Source organism: Lycium ferocissimum, chromosome 7, assembly GCF_029784015.1.
Source record: "Lycium ferocissimum isolate CSIRO_LF1 chromosome 7, AGI_CSIRO_Lferr_CH_V1, whole genome shotgun sequence".
Classification (NCBI taxonomy): Eukaryota; Viridiplantae; Streptophyta; class Magnoliopsida; order Solanales; family Solanaceae; genus Lycium; species Lycium ferocissimum.
Genome location: NC_081348.1, coordinates 21,833,340 through 21,855,599, shown reverse-complemented (window position 1 = coordinate 21,855,599; position 22,260 = coordinate 21,833,340). Strand labels below are relative to the sequence as shown.

At 35.0% G+C, this 22,260-nt stretch overlaps 2 protein-coding genes and 1 pseudogene across 2 annotated transcripts; all 3 read right to left on the bottom strand.

Annotated features, from left to right (window-relative positions):
- LOC132063783 (cyclic nucleotide-gated ion channel 1-like) overlaps positions 1-22,260 on the bottom strand; it is a 58,847-nt pseudogene that overhangs the window by 13,551 nt on the left and 23,036 nt on the right.
- On the bottom strand, positions 2,802-7,231 carry LOC132063784 (cyclic nucleotide-gated ion channel 1-like). Its single transcript, XM_059456496.1, has 8 exons — positions 6,714-7,231; positions 6,412-6,624; positions 5,827-6,119; positions 5,621-5,732; positions 5,082-5,318; positions 4,610-5,004; positions 3,290-4,530; positions 2,802-2,957 (listed from the first exon to the last, which is right to left on the bottom strand). The coding sequence occupies exons 1-7, from the start codon at positions 7,191-7,193 to the stop codon at positions 4,236-4,238; spliced, it is 2,025 nt and encodes a 674-aa protein (XP_059312479.1). The 5' UTR covers positions 7,194-7,231; the 3' UTR covers positions 2,802-2,957; positions 3,290-4,235.
- LOC132062024 (non-specific lipid-transfer protein-like) lies at positions 2,948-3,630 on the bottom strand. Its single transcript, XM_059454681.1, has 2 exons — positions 3,290-3,630; positions 2,948-2,957 (listed from the first exon to the last, which is right to left on the bottom strand). Exons 1-2 carry the CDS (start codon positions 3,628-3,630, stop codon positions 2,948-2,950), a joined length of 351 nt encoding a protein of 116 aa, XP_059310664.1.

Sequence of the window (22,260 nt, the reverse complement as noted above, 5' to 3'; positions counted from 1 at the left end):
GAGACATAACTCTTCAAATGTATCCTTTCAGAAGAGGTGGAACTCTTCAGTTATGAACCCATCAATTATAACTGAAAAGTTAATTAGGTTTCTACGATTATAAAATTCATACTTATAACATAAGATTTATATATAGCCCATAAAACAACACTTTATTAGATTGGAAAAATGGGTGTCTTTAATTGATAAAGATATCTATGTACAATTATATTAAATATGTGAGTCCACTAAAGAGAGAATTTCTAACACTCTCCTCAATATGGTCCGGTGGTATAGAATTCTTGTCCGACTAAAACTCATTTATAATGTGAGAAAAGAATTGTCAGTATGACCTTTTTCTTGCCACCTCAAATTCATTTGTTGGCGATGTTGTTATAGTTTGGTGTAAATTCAGTTCCTATAGGCTATATATGCTCTAGTAATGGATTTTGTCGTCAAATAAGATGAATTTAATTAGGAGAGAAGGGACTGAACGAAGGAAGGGCATTGAATCTCGATTCGAGTTTCGCAACACCATGTTATAATTGTTGGGATTTAAAGTCACCAATCACCAAGTAGTAAGCTTTAAAGATGAAGTGTGAATTGGAAAATGGAGGGAAATAAAATTGGAGGGAAGTGAAATTTTGGAAAAGTAACTTTTCCAAGTGAGCATTCTCCCACATTGGTGGTGGAAAGTGATATATGTATGCTTATATTTAGAAGCAGGTCCTCTAGCTCATAAAGAGCTGAGAAAAGGACTTCTCTCTCGTCGACTTCATTTGGATTTGGTCAAATGATTTGATTGGTAATATTTTTGGACCAAATTTATTTTTCATTTTCATTATTTAATTTTCCTAATATTAATTCGTGCATTATTTAATTAATTTGCGAAATAAATTAATGTTATATTCCTAACGGTCTTAACTGATGATCAAACGGTCGCCTTCTTCCCGAACAGGTGTCTTTGCACCTTTTCAATGGCTATAAAATTTCCAAAGGCTTCGCCTCAGAACACACACTGCAATAATGAAAATTTTCTCTCGGCAAATTTTTACTCTCTAAGAAACAGTCTTTTCATCCTATCCTCTTGCATCGTTTTCAAAGACAGAAAAACAATAAGTGTCGTGTGATTACATCCGTTGGTTGAGTTCACTGAAGTTCTGCAATTTCGATTGCCAGTATTGCAGAATAGAGTTCCGTTCTATCCTGGGAGGAATTAATCCAAACCTTGAGCAATTGTGAGGGGATTAAATTCCTTAAGGAAACGCAGTTTTCCATGGGCTCGAAAATACACTTTTGTTCTTAACATTTTCTGGTTTACAGTTTATACTTTTGATTATAGGATAACAATAATCAGATATTATTCTCTCCGTTCACTTTTACTTGTCACGTTTCGCTTCTGGAGAGTCAAACTCTATGAACTTTGACCACTATTCTAAGATGTATTTTTTCATAATATCAATATCAAAAGAATTGCAACTTGTAATATTTTCGAGTAGATTTTGAATATTTAAATTTATGTTTTCATATATTGAATTAATCTAATTCAATTTAGCTCCAAAAATTAGTCAAATTGTGAAGCCAAATACAAACTACTACACTCGGAAAGTACTTTTGACAAAAGCACATTTTAAAATAAACAGATTTTCCAAACTTGATCAAACATGCTATAGGTTGATGAAACAAACATGCATTTTGCACCAAATTTGGCTGCTGGAAGATTTGAATGTATAAATTACTTACGTGCTACACTCGTAGTTTTTGTCTAGAGGAGGCATTTTAAGAGAAACGCCACACTTCTTGGGGAGTTCAGCAATGCGAGTGGGAATGACATTATTTCCAAGATTAATAAGTACCGTTTTAAGCAGTTGCAGATAGCAACTCGATCTTCTTTGATTTTTGCAAGTTGGTAGATGTTATTTACACCTGTACAGCAAGGTACTGATGGATCATTATTTATCACCCCCCTTTTTAACACCATCTTTTCTAATGTACGACAGGCATGGAGCTGATAGCTGCGAAGTGACTGTTTGACAGGAAGGAGCACTCCCTCCGGTCCACAATAAGGACTTTTTAGTCTCTGGGACGTCCTTTAAGAAAATGTTAGTTCCTAGAGAAAAATAGGTATTTTGAATAAATTACTTTTGATTATAATTTGCTTATGATTAACTTTGACACATTGAGATCTGGTCATAGAAAATTGGAGTAATCTAAAAGAATTCGTAAGAATACGCGATTAATTAAGGGCAAAATTTGGAAAAATAAAGTTAAATATTTCTTGATTATGTAAAAAAAAAAAGACACTTATTTTGTACCAAAATAAAAAAGGCCAAAAGGTCACTTTTTATGGACCGGAAGGAGTTTTGCTTAACCCTTATCAATTCTAATATGTATCCGCACATCATTATTTAACAATGGTTAGTAGATATGATTTGATGTAAACAACGGATGCGGGTAAGTTTCTACCAGAACACTGATCTGCTAGCCACAACACAAGTTCATGCTATCATGCTATATGTGTGTGTTCAGTTTGCTGCAAGTCAAGTATACTTGCACTTTTCAACAAGTAATAACTCGTAGGAGTAATTCAATATGTCAATAATTCAATGTAATAAAAGACATCTTAGCTAGGATGAATTTAATGGTCATTCTTGTAAACGTTAACTTTAATTTCCACTAAATGGACAGTTCTCCTTCTCTTGTTTTCCCCTATCAGGCTTCTTAGTTCCCCTTCATGACATATATATAACTAAGAGAAGTTTCAAACTAAAATCGAGAGAAGAAAAAAATGTCACATATATACAGTAATACAAATATTCACATAGAAGAAAGGGATCTCAGTATTAGTAATTTCTCCATGAGAATGCAGCTTTATACATAATCATTTACTTATGTTTTATTTTTACATCAATCGCCAACATTATCAAATGTGCGTACATATAATTAGCCAAGCATCCATTTGCAACATTCAGATTCCCCTGCACCACATGTAGAAAAAATTAGAATCATTCAACCAGTGCTCAGAGGCGGAGCCAGAATTTGAAGCTTATGGGTTCGAGATTCTAGTTCTTTAAAGTTACTGAGTTCTAAACTAATAATTAATACATGTTCAATAAATTTTTTAAGATAAATATAGGGTTTGGATCAAAGTTTCTGGGTTTAGCCGAACCCGCCAGTTATATACAGGCTCTGTCCCTGCCAATGCTTTATGTCAACATCACACTATGTTAAGAATATCTTTGAACTGACTTAATTAGCCTTACACTATTTTACGAGATGTTAGTATACATCCATTGAATGAAATACATACCTTGCACAAATACGGATCTTAGGGCCAGTGGAAGCCAGAGATGAATGTGTATGACATAGTAGTGAAGCTAGTCCGATGCGAGTGAGATCAAAATGGATATGTGAAAGAGCGTTCTCCATACACTTGCAAACAGCAAATATATCCTTGTCATTTTTTGCCTCTCTGTTTATACCGTTCAGTCCTTTGCAGCACGCGTTTGATGGCTTGTCCAATCGATGATGTTTCCCTCTAATGTAATACAAAGAGGTAATTATCCCTTTTAAAACAATTTTACAAGAAGGTTCTGCTGATGTTGCTAAAACAAGCAAGAGAATGATCATAGCACAGAATAGCCTTGCCATTGTTTCTTTTTCTACTGATAGTGACTGTATAGTTTTGTATTTGGTGTTTGGTGTGAAAAGGAAGAAAATTTGTACTATTATTTATATAATGTGAGGCAAGTGGTTGTTGCCTGAATTTCTTGGGCGGTTAGCACACAAGTACCATGAATGCTGATAATCCTCCACATTTCAATATTGTGATTGATCCAATTCTGTAAAGAAAAACAAAAAGAGGAAAACTAATTGTTATCAACTGGATTTGATTGTTGACATTTTTGTTGGAAGAAAGGTATTAAACCAGGCTAGAATATGCAATACTTTTTTCTTCTTATAAAATAAAAGATCTATGCTATACAAAATCTTGCACAATCTATTGGAATTCAGAGTTCAAATTTTACTTGACTGTGACAACATGTAAAATAGCCAAAATCTATTGAAAGCCTGAGTTCAGTAGAATACCATAATTTACAAGGCAGGAGCAAATGCCTGTTTTATATTCCTTTTTCTAATCTTACTAAGATACAACAGACTCTTCTATCTGACTGATCGTAAAAACTAGGACTAAAACCAAACTGCAACAGCCAGGTCATAGATGAGCCTCTTTCCAATATTTCTAGGCTTTAGCTTTAGGAGCTAAAATCAGGTTCAGCTGGCTTCTGAAGCAATAAGCGACTTAATCTGGTAGATGATTTGGAACCCCTTGGATGGTTGCGCCGCAAGGCACGTAACGCGTTGGCAGCAAATCTTGATGCATAAATGGTAGCTCCAAGACTTGGTAAATTTGCTGTCTCATTTGCCAATGCAGCCTGCAGTCTATCTTCTTCCTCTCTCAAAGATTTCTCAAGCTTGTTCCTCCAGTGTCTTCGCCATGCTGCTTGTATAAAGCACGCTGCCCATGTCCTCCAGTGTTGTGAATAAAACCTGAAACAAGCAAAGTACACTGTAAATTTTAAGGGCCTTTATCAAAAACTGATGGCAGTAAGACAAACAACATATATACCTGAAAGTATGCCGAAGCTTCTTGCTATGAAGGCGTCTAAATTGGGCAGCAACAAACTTGAGATCATCAGCTGCAAGAGAAAAAGCTTCAACATCTGTGACAGCTTGTACTGTTCTAGTAGAGGCGGGAAGAGTCGAGGAACCATTGGGGTCCAAAGCCCATGTAAGAAGCTCTTCTCCACAGAAATCACCAGCCTTGAGGGATGCAGAGTTGAAGAAACCAGTTCTTCCACCATTGGTGGTCATTGTCAACAAAGTACCTCTCATGAGAAAAAGCATTTCACTCACTGGATCTCCTTCTCGGATTATGAAGCTATTCTCTGCGAAAAGAGCTGGTTTCAGCCAATCACACATTGCATCGAGTAACTGTTCATCCATTTTCTCAAACATGGGAACCTGCATATAGAAGATTAAATAAGATCAACAGTTTCAAGAATGAAAGAAAGGTCACGAGAACGAAAACAGGCACTCACTCTTTTGAGCAAAGACCAACAGAGATGACGCTTTACGTCTCTCCTCAAGTCTTTGGGAAGGTTAGAAATTAGATGATCTTCATCAACACCTCTAGTTTGTTGCCACTTGTACTGCTCATATCTTCGAATGCGCTCTCTCAAGTTGTCAGGAAGCATGCGGTGAGACATCCACTGTTCTGCATCTCGCCTTCTTAACCTCATTCCTTCTACTCTTACTGTGATAGACTGCAAAAATTCCTGTAGCCAGCCAGCAATTAATGAAGCATTAGTCGACCCCAATTCTCTCCAACGTAAAAACAAATTTACTCACAACTTGATCTTGAAAATAGAAGGGGTTGATGCATGGTGGGAATGAGAATGCATTGTCAAATTAATGTTTTATTCATAACTTTCTTGATAGAGTAGTAACTAAGAGGAAGAGATTAAAACTTAACGCATATCAATGCCATGAATGTGAGAATGTTTCACTGTAAAGCAGATTGATTTAATTCAAGACTCTTAAGGTAAGAACTAATAACAAGTGCTGCATGAACCTGTACCTGCATGTTGCCAATAAGCAAGGAGAACAGGATCAGCCCAACAATGCATATGAGGATGGCAAAAAGGATCTCCCATACATAGTTGCTTGTTTTAAGGTCTTGGCCAAGAGAACTGAGATACATAAGACAGAAGGATCCGCTTAGATGAGACAAAGTAATTGAATGATTTATAAGGATGATGAAAAACAAAAAAGGGGACCACAAACCTTAAACTTCGCAGCCCCCACCAGAAGCAATAGCTGAGTTTTGACCAGAAACATCTTTTTCCTACAACTTGAGACTGAAGAGCATCAAGAAATATCCCAAAATCAAAGTCACCTTCTGTTATATCGTCCGGTTTAAGGAGAGGACAAGACGAATTTAGAAAGTGAGCGTTTCCTTTCCCTTGTTTCCCACAACATAAGTGGTCTAACACACAGTTTTTAATATGATTACATGCTTTCCTCCAGCAGTTATCTAGTCTTTCCACTGTGATCATATACCACAAGGCTCCAACTACCTGCGGTCAGACACTTGCGCATATCATTATACTAGTGAAGATAAAATATCACAAGCACACCCACACACATATACACACAACAACAGCTTTCTCCTGTTTGATAAGGAATCAGTGTCTTACTGGAATCTAACATGCAAGTATAAATATCAATAAGTAATTTAGATATTAAGTACAAAATAATTTGTCTCACAAGGATGATTGATTTTGCAAAAGACAGGTAAGAAAGGTCCAGATAGTCTGATCATAAATTATTGCACAATTAATATACGATGAGTGATCTAAGGAAACATACATTACTGGCGATCATGAACAGGAATAAATTGAGAGCAGCTCCAGCCCATGCGGTTTCAGTAAAAAAGCCTGTTGTTCTTGTTACTTCCTTGTATAATGGGTATATCCTAAAGATTCTTGGAACATATTGTATGAAAATAACAATCATCAACTGTGTTTTCGTCTCCATAGATATGGGGCGATTCATGTTAGGAGCAGTGATAAATAGCACCATCTGTACCAACAGATGTGTAACATGTCAACATATATAGATATGTATATATAACTGATTTTAACTGAATCTCAGTGGAATTAGACACAAACCTGTGGGAGTGGAAGAACAGCTAGAATGTCAATGAAGAAATAAGGTAGCAAGTATCGCTTGACTATAAGGGAGGAGTTCTCAATCAACTCACCCCTACCAAATACTCGAGAAGAAGGAGCAACAAAGCCAGTACGAAATTGCAAGAAAATATGATAGATATAGAAAAGATCGGTGAATAATCGCAGAAGAGAAATAGGGATCCTTAATGAATGGTCCAAATCGAGGCACTTCCTCGTGTTATCAACTACCGGAATGTAGAAGAATAATGGATCAATGGCCACTGAAACTATACAAGCCAAGACAAATATTTTGTTCCAGAACTGAAGAAATGATTCCTGAGGATCAAGAATTATATTTCTTGATGATCCTTCAGATACTTCTTTTGGCCTGTCACTTAGAGAAAGGATGCGCAACGATTTTCTTATTAAGCTACTTATTCTGTCGGGAACCCTCTTAATTCCTCTTCTAATAGTACTCATCCATGATGATTTTCTGACTAAAATCAGTCCATCATCTGATTTGCAGTCCTCAAACCTGAGTAGAACAGGTCATATGTATATATTAGTAGGTGGAAAATTAAAGAATACTGCAAGACAGGAAACACAAAAATAGTACTATGCGGAAATAACTTGAGAGTTGGGAAGCACAGTAAGATATCTACAATTGCTAGTTAAATTCAAAACGTTCAGTAGTGACAATTTCATGGAACTAACCTTAAGTATTTTTCTTGATGAGGAGCCGTCATTTTCAGCTTCTGCTGTACGTATGGTATGATCAAAATTTCAGCTAATTAATTAATCCTCTTTTCCAAAAGGAGAATGTCACTATACTACTCTACTAACATGAAATTGAAGCACAGATACTCTTCCAACTGAAAAACTTGCATATGGAGAAATTAAGGATGTAGTTTGCTGGTGCGCCTGGGGGGTATAAATAACAAGTGTATATGGGAGAAGACAAAATAGGTGGACGGTAGCACTAGAGGGTACGTAGTGGGAAACAGGACAAATAAGTAGGAGTAGAAAAATGAGTGTGCTTTCATAATTAATTTCAGAATGTTCCTCGAGGTTGCTATAAACAAAGCAGAGCTGGTCTCTTTCTCCTTGGATTTTGCAGAGATTATCAAGACTAGGTGGGAGTACAGTCTCAAGTCAATGAAGAGCTGCTAGAAAAGAAATTGTTTTCCATTTCTGGAATTTCTGGTGCGTCCTACCAACCAATGTTTTAAGAGGCGGTGGACGCGAGGCAAAACGTTTTACGGCGGGGCGTAAGTCCCATGAAGCTATGGGATGTAAGTCTCATGAAGAGGAGTTAACGTTTCACATGAAAATTGTGTAAATCTTTTGAAACTTCTAAACGGAAAACATAAAATATAGATCTACAAAACGCATATAGTATTTATTTTAAGAACACAAGGGTTGCATGGAGTCACACCCCTTTTTTGACCCCAAAACATTTGTATTTTGTTTTAAAAGAATTAAGTGGTTTCTAATTAAAGTAACAATTATTAAAGTGATTTACTCCCTTCGTCTCAAATTATCTGTCATGGTTACTAAAAATTGTTGTTTCAAATTATTTGTGTTTTAGAAGTTCAAGGTAAAATCAATTATTTTTTCTCCATTTTACCCTTAGTAGAATTTTGTCATTAATTGAGCTAATACATAAATATAAGAACATTTAATGGAGAGAGATTATAACTCAGACATAAATAAGGATAAACTAGGTCAAATAGCCCTCGTAATTAATATTTCTTAAGGGGCATGTACAACAAAAAAACGACAAATAATTTGAGACGGAGGGAATAGTAGTTATTGAAGTCGTCACTTGAAATCGAGTATTGGTTTTCCAAGCCACCAAATGTATATCTCTACTTAAAAGGAAAGTTTGACTCATATTTATTTGTCCGCGAAACAAGAATTCGAATTTAGAACTTTGTGATCAACACTTTTCAACAAATGAAAATACATAAAGATAACAACGTTTGATTCTTGCGTGTCATATGAGTAATCATAAATTACAACCCAAAAGAATAACTACTGTTTATGGAACCTCTATGACACATAATGAAATAGTCAATCAAGATAGGCCCCGATGACTCAAAAGAATAGAATAATGTTTGTCTACGATTAAAAATGTGGAGTCTCACAAAAAATATAAACCGGAGAATGTAGAGTTGTCCTATATCCGCAGGGCTCGTGTTGCTCAGTATCAGTCCCTGAAACAAAAAATGGAATGGCCGAATAGCCTATGCTCCACATGCCTAGTATGTATCATAAACAGTTTGCAGATTTAAAATTTTCACGAAATATACAAAGAGATTGATATAGGAAAGATACATTTATATCAAGGGATACTTACAATAATATACAATCCAAACCATCATTTAGCTTAAAGCTTTCAACCGTCAACATGTGAGACCTCATCATTTACCGAGGGTATCATACCATCACCGACACAGGATATAAAGTCCATTGAAATTAAACAGGAAGTAAACAAAAAATGTTGCCAAGATGTTATCATTGTAACTCCCAATTTACCTTCTTTCAAGCTACTCCCTCCATTCCATAATAAGTGATTTTTTTAGCTTATGTACACCCCTTAAATAATTGCTCACGTCTAGAAAATTAGGAGATGCTTTTACTAACTTACCCCTAATTAAATGTCTAGAAAAAAGAAAAGCTACGTAATGCTTCTTGATTATGTAAATAAGGGTAATTTTAAAAGAATAAGATCAATTTTTTCTTAAAATCCTAAAGCACCACTTATTTTGAAACAAAATGAAAAGCCTAAAAAGTCACTTATTATGGAATGGAGGGAGTAATAGATATAAGGGAATCCCTAGATATAATGAAAGTTCCCGTGTCCATCGGTTGGATCAAGGCTAAGGGAAGTTGAGATTGAATTTAAGTGTCTTCGTGCAATGAATAGGATGCTTAACTTGAGAAATTTTGCTCAATACTTGGGTGAAAATATCACCTTTTGCTTGAAACCTAACGCAACGGAATCAGAGGTATGTAAACCTGTCAACCGGGCCGGCTGAACCGGTTGTAACCAGTGATCGGAACCGGCTCAACCGGACCCGGACCCGAACCCCGATCACCGGTCACCGGTTCCCAGTTGACGGTTTCTAAAAATGTAGACCGGTTAACCGGTGAAAGAATTTTTTTTTTTTTCTAAATAGCCGTTGAAGGGCCGTTGCCCAACGTTCCAATTTGCATTTTTGGCCATTGGCAACGGCCAAAATTGAGGTATTTGGCCCCCCACCACCCCCCAACCCCTCAAACTTTTATTTTTAACACTTTAACCCCTCCCCCACTCCTATATAAATCCCTCTCCATTTTATTTTCATCCACACCAATTTTCTCTTCTCAATTTCTCTCAATTATTACCTATTTTGCAATAACTAGCCTCTTTAAAATTACAATTTCTCTCAATTATACACTATAAAGTATAAAGTTTCCTTCAAGTTTTAATTTTATATTTTGCAATTATACAAACAAAGTGTTGGTGGAGTTGCGATTCTAGCCGCCTTCAATTCAACGCTTGTATTGTCAGAATTTATTCCGGCAATTTGGTACCTTCGTTCCAACTCTATCTTTAATGTCCTCAATTTAATTTTCGCAATTTATTTCTTGCAATTTAATTTTTGCAATTTCATTTCTTGCAATTTATTTTCTTGCGATTTAATTTCTTTCTATTTAATTATGAAGAGACGGGGGCTTCTTGGATGGTGGTAGTAGTAGTAGTGGTAGGGGGAGGGGAAATATGGATGAAACATTTGTGGGTGAAACACCTAATATAGGTTATGACATTAATGAAAATAATCCAATTTTAGATAGCGAAGTAATGGAACACCGATTTGGCCCAACCTTTCATCAAGTTGATGATGATGAAACACAATCACCGGAACATCCGATAGGAGATACACAAGCACAACAATCACAAACACAGTCAAAACCCGCTCGTAAGCCAACCTCTAAAGTTTGGAATTATATGACTAAAGATAGGGAGAAAGAAATAGCCACATGTAATATATGTAATAAAACATTTGAGTTCAGGTGTAGGAACAATAAGGACGGGGGAACGGGTTCACTATCGAGTCATTTAGCGGCAAAACATAGGGATGTTTGGGGATCACAAACGGGTTCCGGGGGTATTCAAAAAACAATAGACCCACATACCGGAAAAACATTTAGTTACAACAAGAAGAAAGACCGCGTAGAGATAGCTAAAATGGTAGCTTATGATGCTTTATCATTTTCCTTTCCTTCGGGGCCGGGCTTTGTTACTTATATTCAATGTAGTTATAATCCGATATTTGAGGGTATTCCTAGAAGTACTTGTAGAGCAGATATTATTGATTTATATAAAAAAGTATAGATTTTATTTGCGCCATGTACTTAATTCTTTAAATTGTAATGTTTTCCTTACGCCTCTTGGTCGTAGTGTTAATAAGTTAGATTTTTTTGCTATTACATGTCATTGGATATATGATAATTGGGTGATGCAAAAAAGAATTATAGCTTTTATATATAATGAAGGGAAGGATCGTCACGTCGGTAAATTTTTAGCGAATGGAATAACAACTAATATGAACTTTTTTAACATTTACAAAAAAACACTCTATATTGCTTTAGATAATACTTCTAACAACACAAAGGCGGTTGGCCTTATAAAAAATGAATTAAACCCTCCACTAGAAAATATTTTCCATGTGAGATGTAGTTGTCACATTTTAAACTTGATTGTTAAAGATGGTCTTAAGTAATTTGATGATTCTATTCACAAGGTTAGAAATGCGATTACTTTTCTTTTTTGTAATGCCAATAGGGCTAAAATTAGAGATTTTAAGAGTCAATGTGTGAGTGTTGGTCTTATACCTAAGAAAATTCAAGTTGAAGTTGATACTAGGTGGAACTACACTTACATTATGTTGCAACAAACATATGAATATAAGGTTCCCATACAAAATACTCACAACAATCACAATGAGGAGATTAGTGAGTGGTTAAGTAATTCCGATTGGGAAGATGTTGTGGAATGTACTACACTTTTAGAATTTTTTTATAACGCTACTCTTTCTTTTTCTAGACAATTCAATCCTGCGGTTACCGGAATTTTAGCATACTTAGCTGAAATAACTAGAGTATTATATGAGTATAGAGAAAAACCGGGTTATCAAGCGGCTATTCATAGTATGAGGGAAAAATTTAAGAAGTATTATTTTCCCATCCCAACTTTATTTATATTGGTTTCTATTCTAAATCCTTGTCTTAAAACTTGTTATACAGTTGTTGGTTAGACAAATTTATCGTTATTTAGATATTACTACCGAGGAACCATCTAAATTTGAGGCCGAGAAAGCGATAGATGTTGAGTTTAAAATATTTTTTACACATTATTCTAAGTTGGAAGAAAATGCTACACCCGTTGCTCCACGCCCTACTACTTCTACTTCTCAAACTAAAAAACGTGGCATGTCTAGTTTAGGAATTTGGAGAAACATTTCTACTACTCCTTCTAGTAGTAGTGCAAACTTTGATGAACTTCAATTTTATTTGACGCAGCCGGTGGTGGAAATGAACGACGAAGTGGATGCCTTAGCATGGTGGAAGAAATACAAAGTGAATTATCCTAAGACTTGCAAGAATGGCTCGGGATATCCTTAATGTTCAAATATCAACCGTGGCCTTGAAAAGTGCATTTAGCCAAGGAAAACAACAAATTGGAGACCATAGACACTCCTTATCCGGATTTAGCTTGCAAGTACTAGTTTGCATTCGCGATTGGATTAGATCGGAGCGGCGCAACCAAAGTCTAGCTGCGGTGGAAGGCGAAGAGCAAGAGATTGAAGTTTTAATAGCAAGTGAAGAAGACCAAATTGAAGACATGAAAGATATCACAATGGATGAATATGATATGGCGGACATTACCCAAATGGTTGAAACAATGTGATTTTATTCTTGTACTACTTAGTTGCAACTCATGTATTATTTGCAAGTTAAAAAAATTACAACTTGCAAATAAATGTTATCCATTAATGAATAAAATATATGGCTCATTGAGCTTTTTTCTATTTACTTGTGTTCATATTCTTACAAGTATTCAAGTTAATATTACTTATATTAAGTTAGGAATATACCTACAATATACTTAGAATATACTTATAATATACATCTACTTAAATTATAAAATAGAAAGTTATAACTATATATATTTATAAATATACAATCTTGAATTTTATAATACTCATGAGTTATTAGTAAATATAAAATTTAAGTTATAATACAGATAACTTAAACATATATATCTACAATATACTTAGAATATACATATACTTAAGTTATAAAATAGAAAGTTATATACTTAGAAAAAAAAACAATCTTGAATTTTATAATACTCATAAGTTGTTAGTAAATATATAAACTTAAGTAATACATATAACTTAAACATATATATATATACACACACACACACACATAGAATATATACATAACATATATAAATATACTTGAAAATAAAAAGTATACAATCTATATTACATATACTACATTTATAAGCATAGGTATATATGAAACTTATATATATTATAATTATAATTTAATAATATATATATATATATATAACCGGCCAGTTACGGTTCGAGTATTTTCAACCGGATAATCGGCCACAGTGGTTAACAAGAACCTATTGCCATGGCGGATTTTTAACCTAAGAATCCGATTAGCCTTTGGGCGAACCTGCGGTAATCCCGGGTTACCTAGTTGACAGGTTTAGAGGTATGTTACATGGCCAAATTATGTACATTTGTTTTTATTTTGAGCGTTTGGAAATTTAATGTACCTCTTGTTAAAACGACACAACATTTTGTGAAAAAAATGTAATCCGACTTTGTAATATGCACTTGTTCATTATGTGTCTATGCCTTGAACAGTCGCAGAGCCTGGATTTTCACTAACGGGGTTCAAAATATGAAAAAGTAAACACACGAAGAAGTCAAAAGGAGTTCAACATATACAATATATACATAAAAATAATTTTAACCATGTATGAACAGTATTATTTTCCGCTGAAGGGAGTTTTGGAAGAACCCCTTTGGCCCTACCTAGCTCCGCCTCTAGCTTTGAAGAAGATAAGATTTCTAAGAATACCCTGCATTGGCAACACAATTACACCCTTTTAGTGCTACGCGTCTCAAAAGTTTTTGAAGAAGTGTGAAAATAAGGAAACAATTATTTATGTTTCCTTAGTGAGGAAGCTTTCGTGTTGATACAGTAGTCTAAGTTCGCCCGATCTAATTAATTGCTACACCATTTGTTTAATTCAAATACAGTAAAAAATTGAAGAATGGTTGAGTTGCAGTCGTTATACCAAAGGAAATGCCTTAAAATAATAATTTTAGGAAGACTTGGTCAAAAGATTCGACGTTGACAGCCAAATTCCATATAGATATTGTTTTTGTAATACTAGTTTAAACAAAAGTTATTTCATAATTCAGGCACGCGCGTATTAATTAATATAGCTAACCAGAAGAAAGTTTATCCCCTTGTAGAAATGCCAATCAGATGGTATTAATTAACCTTATCCTCCAACCTAATCTTAGCTTGTTCTGGATGATACCTTAATTAAGAATTGATTAAAATAAAAGGACGATGAATATTGTTATCCATGGAATTTTTGAAGATGTTAAGTACTACTACCTCTGGTCCCTTTTAAATGATTATCTAGCTTTTAAATTTGGTTCACAATAAGTAATTTCTCAAAAAACCAAGAAGGTACTAATAATTTTTTCTCCAAAATTATCCTTAATAAATGATTGAACAAATTTCTTGTAAGTCTTTGAGGAAAGATAAATGGTCTTTTAGTAAAATGATTCACTTGATTAATGTTATTAACTAATTTTTTAATGAGTATGTCAAACCTTTAAAAATCACTTAACCTGTACATGATGAAGTATATGGAAAGATATATATGCGCTTCGAAAGTTTTTTTTTTGTTTTTTTTTTTTTTGACAAATAGAATTAGAAAAAGACAGTTCATGATAAAATTGCTATAGCCAACCTCCATTAATGGTGATTAAGCTCTAAAGGAAGCAACTGTAAGTAGAGAGAGAGAGATGTGGATGAAGAACTGAATTTCATATATGAAAATTGTGTTACAACCATATGAAGTGAGTCTACTTATACTAATCTAACAATTTTGTCGTTTAAATATCTAATCTCCTCAACTAACTTTGACATCTAACTGCCTAACTAACTCTGTCCACTTATTTACAGAATTGCCACTGCCAGCTAATTAACTAATTTGCTGTTTAATCCTTTAATACTCAATACTCCCCCTCAAGCTAGGTAGTGCAAATATGTTCAACACTCACTAGCTTGTTGAAGATAGTTGTGTTGTGCCTTTCCTAGAGCTTTTGTAAACAGATCTGCTTTTTGATCTTTGAACATCACATAAGTGGTCTTGATGGTTCCATCTTGTATTCTTTCTCTGATAAAGTGCAAGTCAATCTCTATGTGCTTTGTTCGTTCATGAAACACTCTTCAGGTTAGGCGCAATTTGGATGGCTAATTCTTATCCTTGCACGGGGCGCTAATCGGTGTCTTGATTCAAGTTCAATTCTTTACAAACGATAACCATAAAATTTCAAACAACAGAATACATATCCGTATGTACTCGTAGCCCTTTTGACACCGTGTTTTGCTTCTTGTGTTTTCCACTGACCATTAATGAGTTTCCAACTTGCATAACCCAAATTGACCTTAACGTGTTTGGCGCTAAGAACTTCAATCTGCATCACAATATGCAATCAAATGTGATACTGACTCTAAACTCAATAAAATTCCTAGACCAGGTTCATTCTTCACATACTTCACTACTCTGATTGTTGCATCTAGATGTGACTCTTTTGGTTTCGCATAAAAGCGATTAAGAACATGCCTTTTACCGCATATGATATCGGTCCGTCATGGTAAGGTACAATAGTTTTCCCACTAGTCTTTGGTATGAGCTAGGATCAGTAAGTATAGTATCCTTCTTGCTCTTGTCACCATCCTTCTTGTCTTTAACATCTACATATTCATCATACTTCACAGATGTGAGCTTCAAATTATACTCTAAAGGTGTACTAACAGGTCTTGACCTTGACAACCCCAATTCTGCAATCAATTCTAGAACAAACTTCCTTTGATTCATCAAGATGCCTTTCTTTGACCTTGCAATCTCAATTCCTAGAAAGTACTTCAGCTCACCCAAATCCTTCATCTTGAACATGTCTTGCAGTGCTGTTTTGGCTTCAAGAATCAAACTTTGTTCATTTCCTGTGATCAACAAATCATCCACATATACTAGGACAATCACTATCCTGTCCCCTACTTTCCTGGTGAAGAGGGAATAGTCAAAATGACTTTGAGTAAAGCCTGATTTGATAAGGGCATCAACAAGCTTTAAGTTCCATTGCCTTGAGGCTTGTTTGAGGCCATAAAGGGATTTGTGCGTGCTGCGCCTGAATTCTCCCCATCGCCAAAGCCTGTCGAGGAATCATGTATACCTCACTCAAATAGATCACCATGTAAAAGCATTTGAAAACATCTATTTGATGTAAGCACTAATCATTAGCAAAGGCTAGCCCATAGCTAGAACAACCCTCGCGCTTACCATTTTAACTACGGGAAAAAGTTTCTTTGATAGTTTAACCCCTGCTTTTTGGTTATAGCCTTTAGCTACTAACCTAGCCTTATACCTCTCCACTTCTCCATTAGCCTTGAGTTTGACCTTAAACACCCATTTACAACTAATTGGCACCTTACTAGGTGGTAAAGGCACAAGGGACTAGGTCTGATTATCCTTAAGAGCCTGCAGCTTTTGGTTCATAGCCTCTATCCACAAGGGATCCTTGACGGCTTCAAAGCATAGGATTGAGGTTCTTGTGATGGAGGTCAAATTTGCCAAAAAAAAACTGATATGTAGTGACATTATCAAGGCTCAAGTAAGATTGCATAGGAAAGTCTAGTTAAGTATTACTAGAATGGGGAATAGAAGGAGTATGGCAGATGTAATCCTGCATCCAGCTAGGAGTGGACCTGGATCTATCAGACCTCCTTTAGGGGGTGGAAGTAACATTAGGTTGAGGATCAGGGTGTTGTGGAATATGTATGGAGGTGGTGAAGGTTGGATGAAGAACTCGAAGGTGCGAGAGAGTCGACATGGTGTTCATTCTCAGCATGAGAAGGACTACTGTCATGAGTCTGAGTATCAGTAGGTTGAGAAATAGGTGTATTTGGAGTATTGGTGGCAGGAGGTGGAGTAACAGTAAAGATGTTGCCAGACATGAAGCATCATTAATGGAGTGTGTGAGGACCTATTTAGGAAACAAGGATCCTATCCTCTCGCTAATGAGTTGGATGGGAAATATGGTTTCCTTGAAATGCACATCTCTGCTAACAAAAAACTTGTTGGTGAGTAAACAAAATAATCTGTATCCCTTTTGTGAAGAGGAATACCCCATCAATATAGCTGCAACTGCCCTTGGTGACATTTTATCTCCATCATGCAAGCAAGTAGCAAAACATAAAACGGCTTATAGTTCTCATGTGTTGTATAGAAGGTACCACATCAGAAACCTTCTCGAAAGGTGACTTCCCGGCTAGTACTGATAAAGCCAACATTTATGATATATTGCACTGAATGAATGCATTCTCAAAATCTAAGTAGTAAATGACCACAGTGATCTAAGTGCTCTTGCTATCTCAAATGCGTTCTGTGCTTTCTACTCCACCCATTTTGTTGGGGTGTGTGGGACACAAGAACTTTGATGTAATATACTATATGTATGAAACAAATCATTACAGGAAGAATTAAAAAATTATGTGCCATTGTCACGAAAAAACCTTAAATGGCGCAAGGCGAGTTTTTATTAAGGTTCGAATTGTCTCAATGCTACAATCACATCACTTTTTAGTCTAAGTAGGTATACCCAAGTCATTCTACTGTAGTCATCTACCAAAGTAAGAAAGAATCTACACCTATCATGACTCGTACGCTATATATTTATACATCAAAGATGTAACATTTCAAAAGGAAACTGACATCTAGATGTGCTAATAGGGAAAGGAGTTCTTGTCTGCCTGGCCAGGGGGAAAATGGTACAACCTTGTAATGCATCATGTTCTCTTCTAAACTTCATGGTTGAGATTGAGCGTAGTACTTTATTAGGAGCATGCCCTAACCTCTTGTGCCATCCTTGCAGATCCTCCAACTGCCAACATTACATGAAATCGCTGGTAGTACATACATCAGCTTGCATCTTTATTCATTTTGATGGTATTTATATGTAATTGGATGTGATATAGACCTTGACTTTGTCTACCAATCCCCTTCACCAAACCATTGTAAAGGCCCTGTAAAACACATAGATCAGGGAAGAAAGTAACAACACATTTTAAAACTCTGGTCAGTTTGGAGACAGATAGCAAGTTATGTTTGAATCCTGGGACACAAAGGACATTGTCTATAGTGTTACTATTGTTCAATTTGCATCTTCCAACACAAGCAATCTCTAAGGCATGTCCATCAGGTAGGTAAACTCTTCCGATATTACCCTTGGTAATCTGTTTAATTCCATCCAGTAACTCTTCACTACATACCATATGATTTGTTGCTCCAGAATCTATTATCCACTGTTTAAATGCTTCACTTTTAGTAGCTAAAAAGATTTGAGTCATACCTGTTCCATTTTTGTCATAATCCTGTGAAACTTCCTTGTATATCATTTTGAGAATTTGATCATATTGTTCTGGAGTAAACATCATTCCTGCTACTTTCACTGGACCATGATGTTGTTGTGTGACTGGTTTCTCCATTACTTGTGCCACCTCATTCTCCACCTTCTTGTGTTGGAAATTATCCTGAGCCATGTGTGTACCAGCTTGATGATAAGATGTCTTCTTCTTTGTAGCCTGCATTGCCAAGAGTTTGCGACAAACATCTCTAGTATGACCTCTCCGAAGGGCGAAATCACGATACGGATATGATCTCTTTCCTTTTGTAATAGTTTCTCTCAGAGTTGTAATTGTTTCTCTCAGAATTGTAGTTGTTCTTCCCATTTGGTCCTTCTCTATTATTGCTATATAGGGCAACTCCGCAACTCCATCTGTACTCAACTGGACAGTTCTATTCAAACCTCTTTGGCTTTCTTCAGAGATTATCATAGAATAAGCCTTGTTCAGGTTAGGAACTGACACCATTAACATGATCTGACTTCTCTGATTTGAATAAGTTTCATTTAGTCCTGTTAAGAACTGAAACAATCTCTGCTTCTCAAAGTGTTCTGCATAACTCTTAGACTCAGGACAAGGACAACTTGGACAAGGCATGAGTGAGTCAAATTCTACCCACATTTCTTTCAATCTAGTGAAGTAAGTAGACACTGAATTTGTTCCTTGTGTCAAAGTTGCAATTTACCTATGAAGGTGAAACACTCTAGAACAATTCTCCTTATCAAACCTCTCTTTTAGGTCTGACCACACTTTGCTAGCATCCGAGGCATATGCAACACAACTCATCAAATCCTTTGAAACTGAAACCATAATCCATGGAAGGATTATAGCATTTACCTTTTCCCAGAGTTCATGCAAAGATGAGTCAAATTTGTCCTTAGTATGTCTACCATCAACAAATCCCATTTTACTCTTTCCTACTAAAGCAATTCTCATCGACCTACTCCATAATGCATAGTTCTCAATTCCAGTCAATTGAAACGAAATTAAGGTGCTACCTGGTGTGTCGTATGATTCCAGGTATAATGGATGATGAAGATCAATTGTTGTGCTTGAGCTAGTTCCATTTGTGACCTGAGCATCACTGCTCTCTTCTCCATTCGCCATGGGAGCAATTTGAAGAACTCTAAAAATGAAATATGAAACCCTAGAAATCGAAAATTGGAATTCTAGAAATCTGTATCAGTAAAATGCAATCTATGGTGAATCAACATCTCGTCGGTGGCCTACGAACTCTCTTATCTTCGATACCATGATAAGATTGCTATAGCCAACCTCTATTAATGGTGATTAAGCTCTAAAGGAAGCAACTATAAGTAGAGAGAGAGATGTGGATGAAGAACTGAATTTCATATATGAAAATTGTGTTACAATCATATGAAGTGAGTCTACTTATACTAATCTAACAGCTGTCATTTAAATATCTAATCTCCTCAACTAACTTTGACATCTAACTGCCTAACTAACTCTGTCCACTTATTTACAGAATTGCCACTGCCAGCTAATTAACTAATTTGTTGTTTAATCCTTTAATTCTCAATAATAATCAAGACAAAAAAACTTAATTAGAAAAATTATTTACCCCGACTTTCCTTTAAAAATCAAAATCCTCATCCAATTTTGTACAAGAGACATTCTCCTTCACCTCTGCTACCCAATGTGTATTTTGCCTGACATTTTCTATCCCCATCTATGTATTGATACCTTCCCTTTTTTTTTTTTTTTTTTAATGAGTTTATTTCTTTTACTTAGGAGTTTTACGTCCTATGATTTAAATAATCTTATATCACATTATAGATTTTAATTTGTATTCAGTAACATTGGAGTAAATAGAATAGTCTTTTATGGATTTGTTACATATTTACTGTTATTTTTTCATTATTGTTACTTTTAATTATTACGTTCATTAAGTATAGCATCTCTCTCTCTGTGTAAGTTCTACTTAATTTCTCTCTTACTCTCTATCATGTGTATAGATTTTTGAGTTTTAAAGTAATGAATTTTTTTTCTAAATTGTAATTTAAAATCATTTTAAATTAAGTAGATTTTTTTAAAAAAAAAAAATCTCTACAAAATGTACCTTTTTTTTTTTTTTTTTTTTTTTTTTTTTTTAGTGATGGATCGTGTGGTCAAATAAGATAATCAAGTTATATAGGAGAAAAGGGACTAAATGAAGGAAGGGCATTGATTGAGTTTCGCGTTATGAGCGTCTCGCCTTTCGAATTCATTTAGATTGAAGAAATCGTAACATGTATGCAATATGCTTCTTAGTATTAGTTCTGGCTCTGTCCAATTGCATTACGTACCATTCACTTTTATCGACGGAGAAGAATGGGATTAAGGAACAACTCACAAACAGAGGCGAATCCAGGATTTAATCTCTATGGGTTCAACGTTAAGGTTTATCGTTAAATCAATTATATTTTTAATGTTATGGGTTCATATTTGTACTATTTATTGCCATTTTAATAGTTCGAAGTATTGAGTTCTGATAAATCCAGTGACCCAAAGTTGTATCTGCCGCCCCTACTTACAAATACCAGGAACCTAATCGTCACGTTATTATCTAAAAACAATATTATTATTATTATTATTATTATTATTATTATTATTATTATTGTTTTGTTTTATTTCAATATTCTCATTCTCAAAAAAAAAAAAAAAAACAATATAATTATTTTTGTCCTCGACTTTAATTAAAGTAAAATTATATATCTCCACGGGTACCAATTAAAATAAAAAAAGTACTATATTTAGATCTTATAAGTCTCCTATCATATTCAACATATATTCAACCGTCTGGATACACATTTGAAGTTTACAACGGATCCAATTATATTGCTCGCAGATTTAACACATGATATCAACTTCTATATAAGCCTTTATTCATTATTTTCTTGGCGTTAAATCATTTGCGTGTATATTTTATAGAGTCATTTGTATTTGCATGGTGTTTTGACAGAAAGTAAAGACAACTGATAGCAACAAAACTTCATTCATATATACAAAACCATAAAGCTTTCATTGCTTTCATAAATGGAAGCTTTGCAAAAATTAAATAAAAATATTTTTTTCCAAAAACAAACTAGTCTATTAGGCGTAGGAGGAGGGTTATAAGATCATTAGGCTCTCCCCCAAGCCTTCCGAGGATTACACGTAGAAAATGTGCAATCTCGCGGATGTGCATTTTCATCCGTTGCCTGTCCTCTCCAAGCCCCCTAAAGAGACGCTTCATGTCATTTCTCAGCAGGAGTACATTGAGTGAAGGGCGTTGATGACGGTGATGTGATGGTGTGATGGTCAATCCTGAATGTGGTGGGCCATAATCTTTAAGGACTTTCTTCATCTACTTCCTACCAATATTGCAAGAAAACACCTCTAAATGTGAGTGCATATTAAATTCCCTTTTTTCACTGTTTTTTGTAAAATCTAATTGTTAAGTATTTGATGTAAACCAATTGTGCTCACTTTTCACAAATTTAAATGATCAAAACTGGTCAAAAGTATATTTAAGGGATCATTTGAATCTACCCTTAAATATAAGAGACCTTTTTTGTTAATTTCTCACATTTCTGGTAGTTTTTTATCAAATCCAATCAAAATTACGTATGTGATAGCTAGAGGAAAGTTGGATGATTTTTATGTAATAAAGAAAAGAATAGTAATTTTTGGATAATGAACAAAAACTTGAAAATTTCCCAACTTACTGTTCGCGTTTTCTCGTTATCCGTATTAGGCTTCTTTCCCTTCATGACATAAATATAACTAA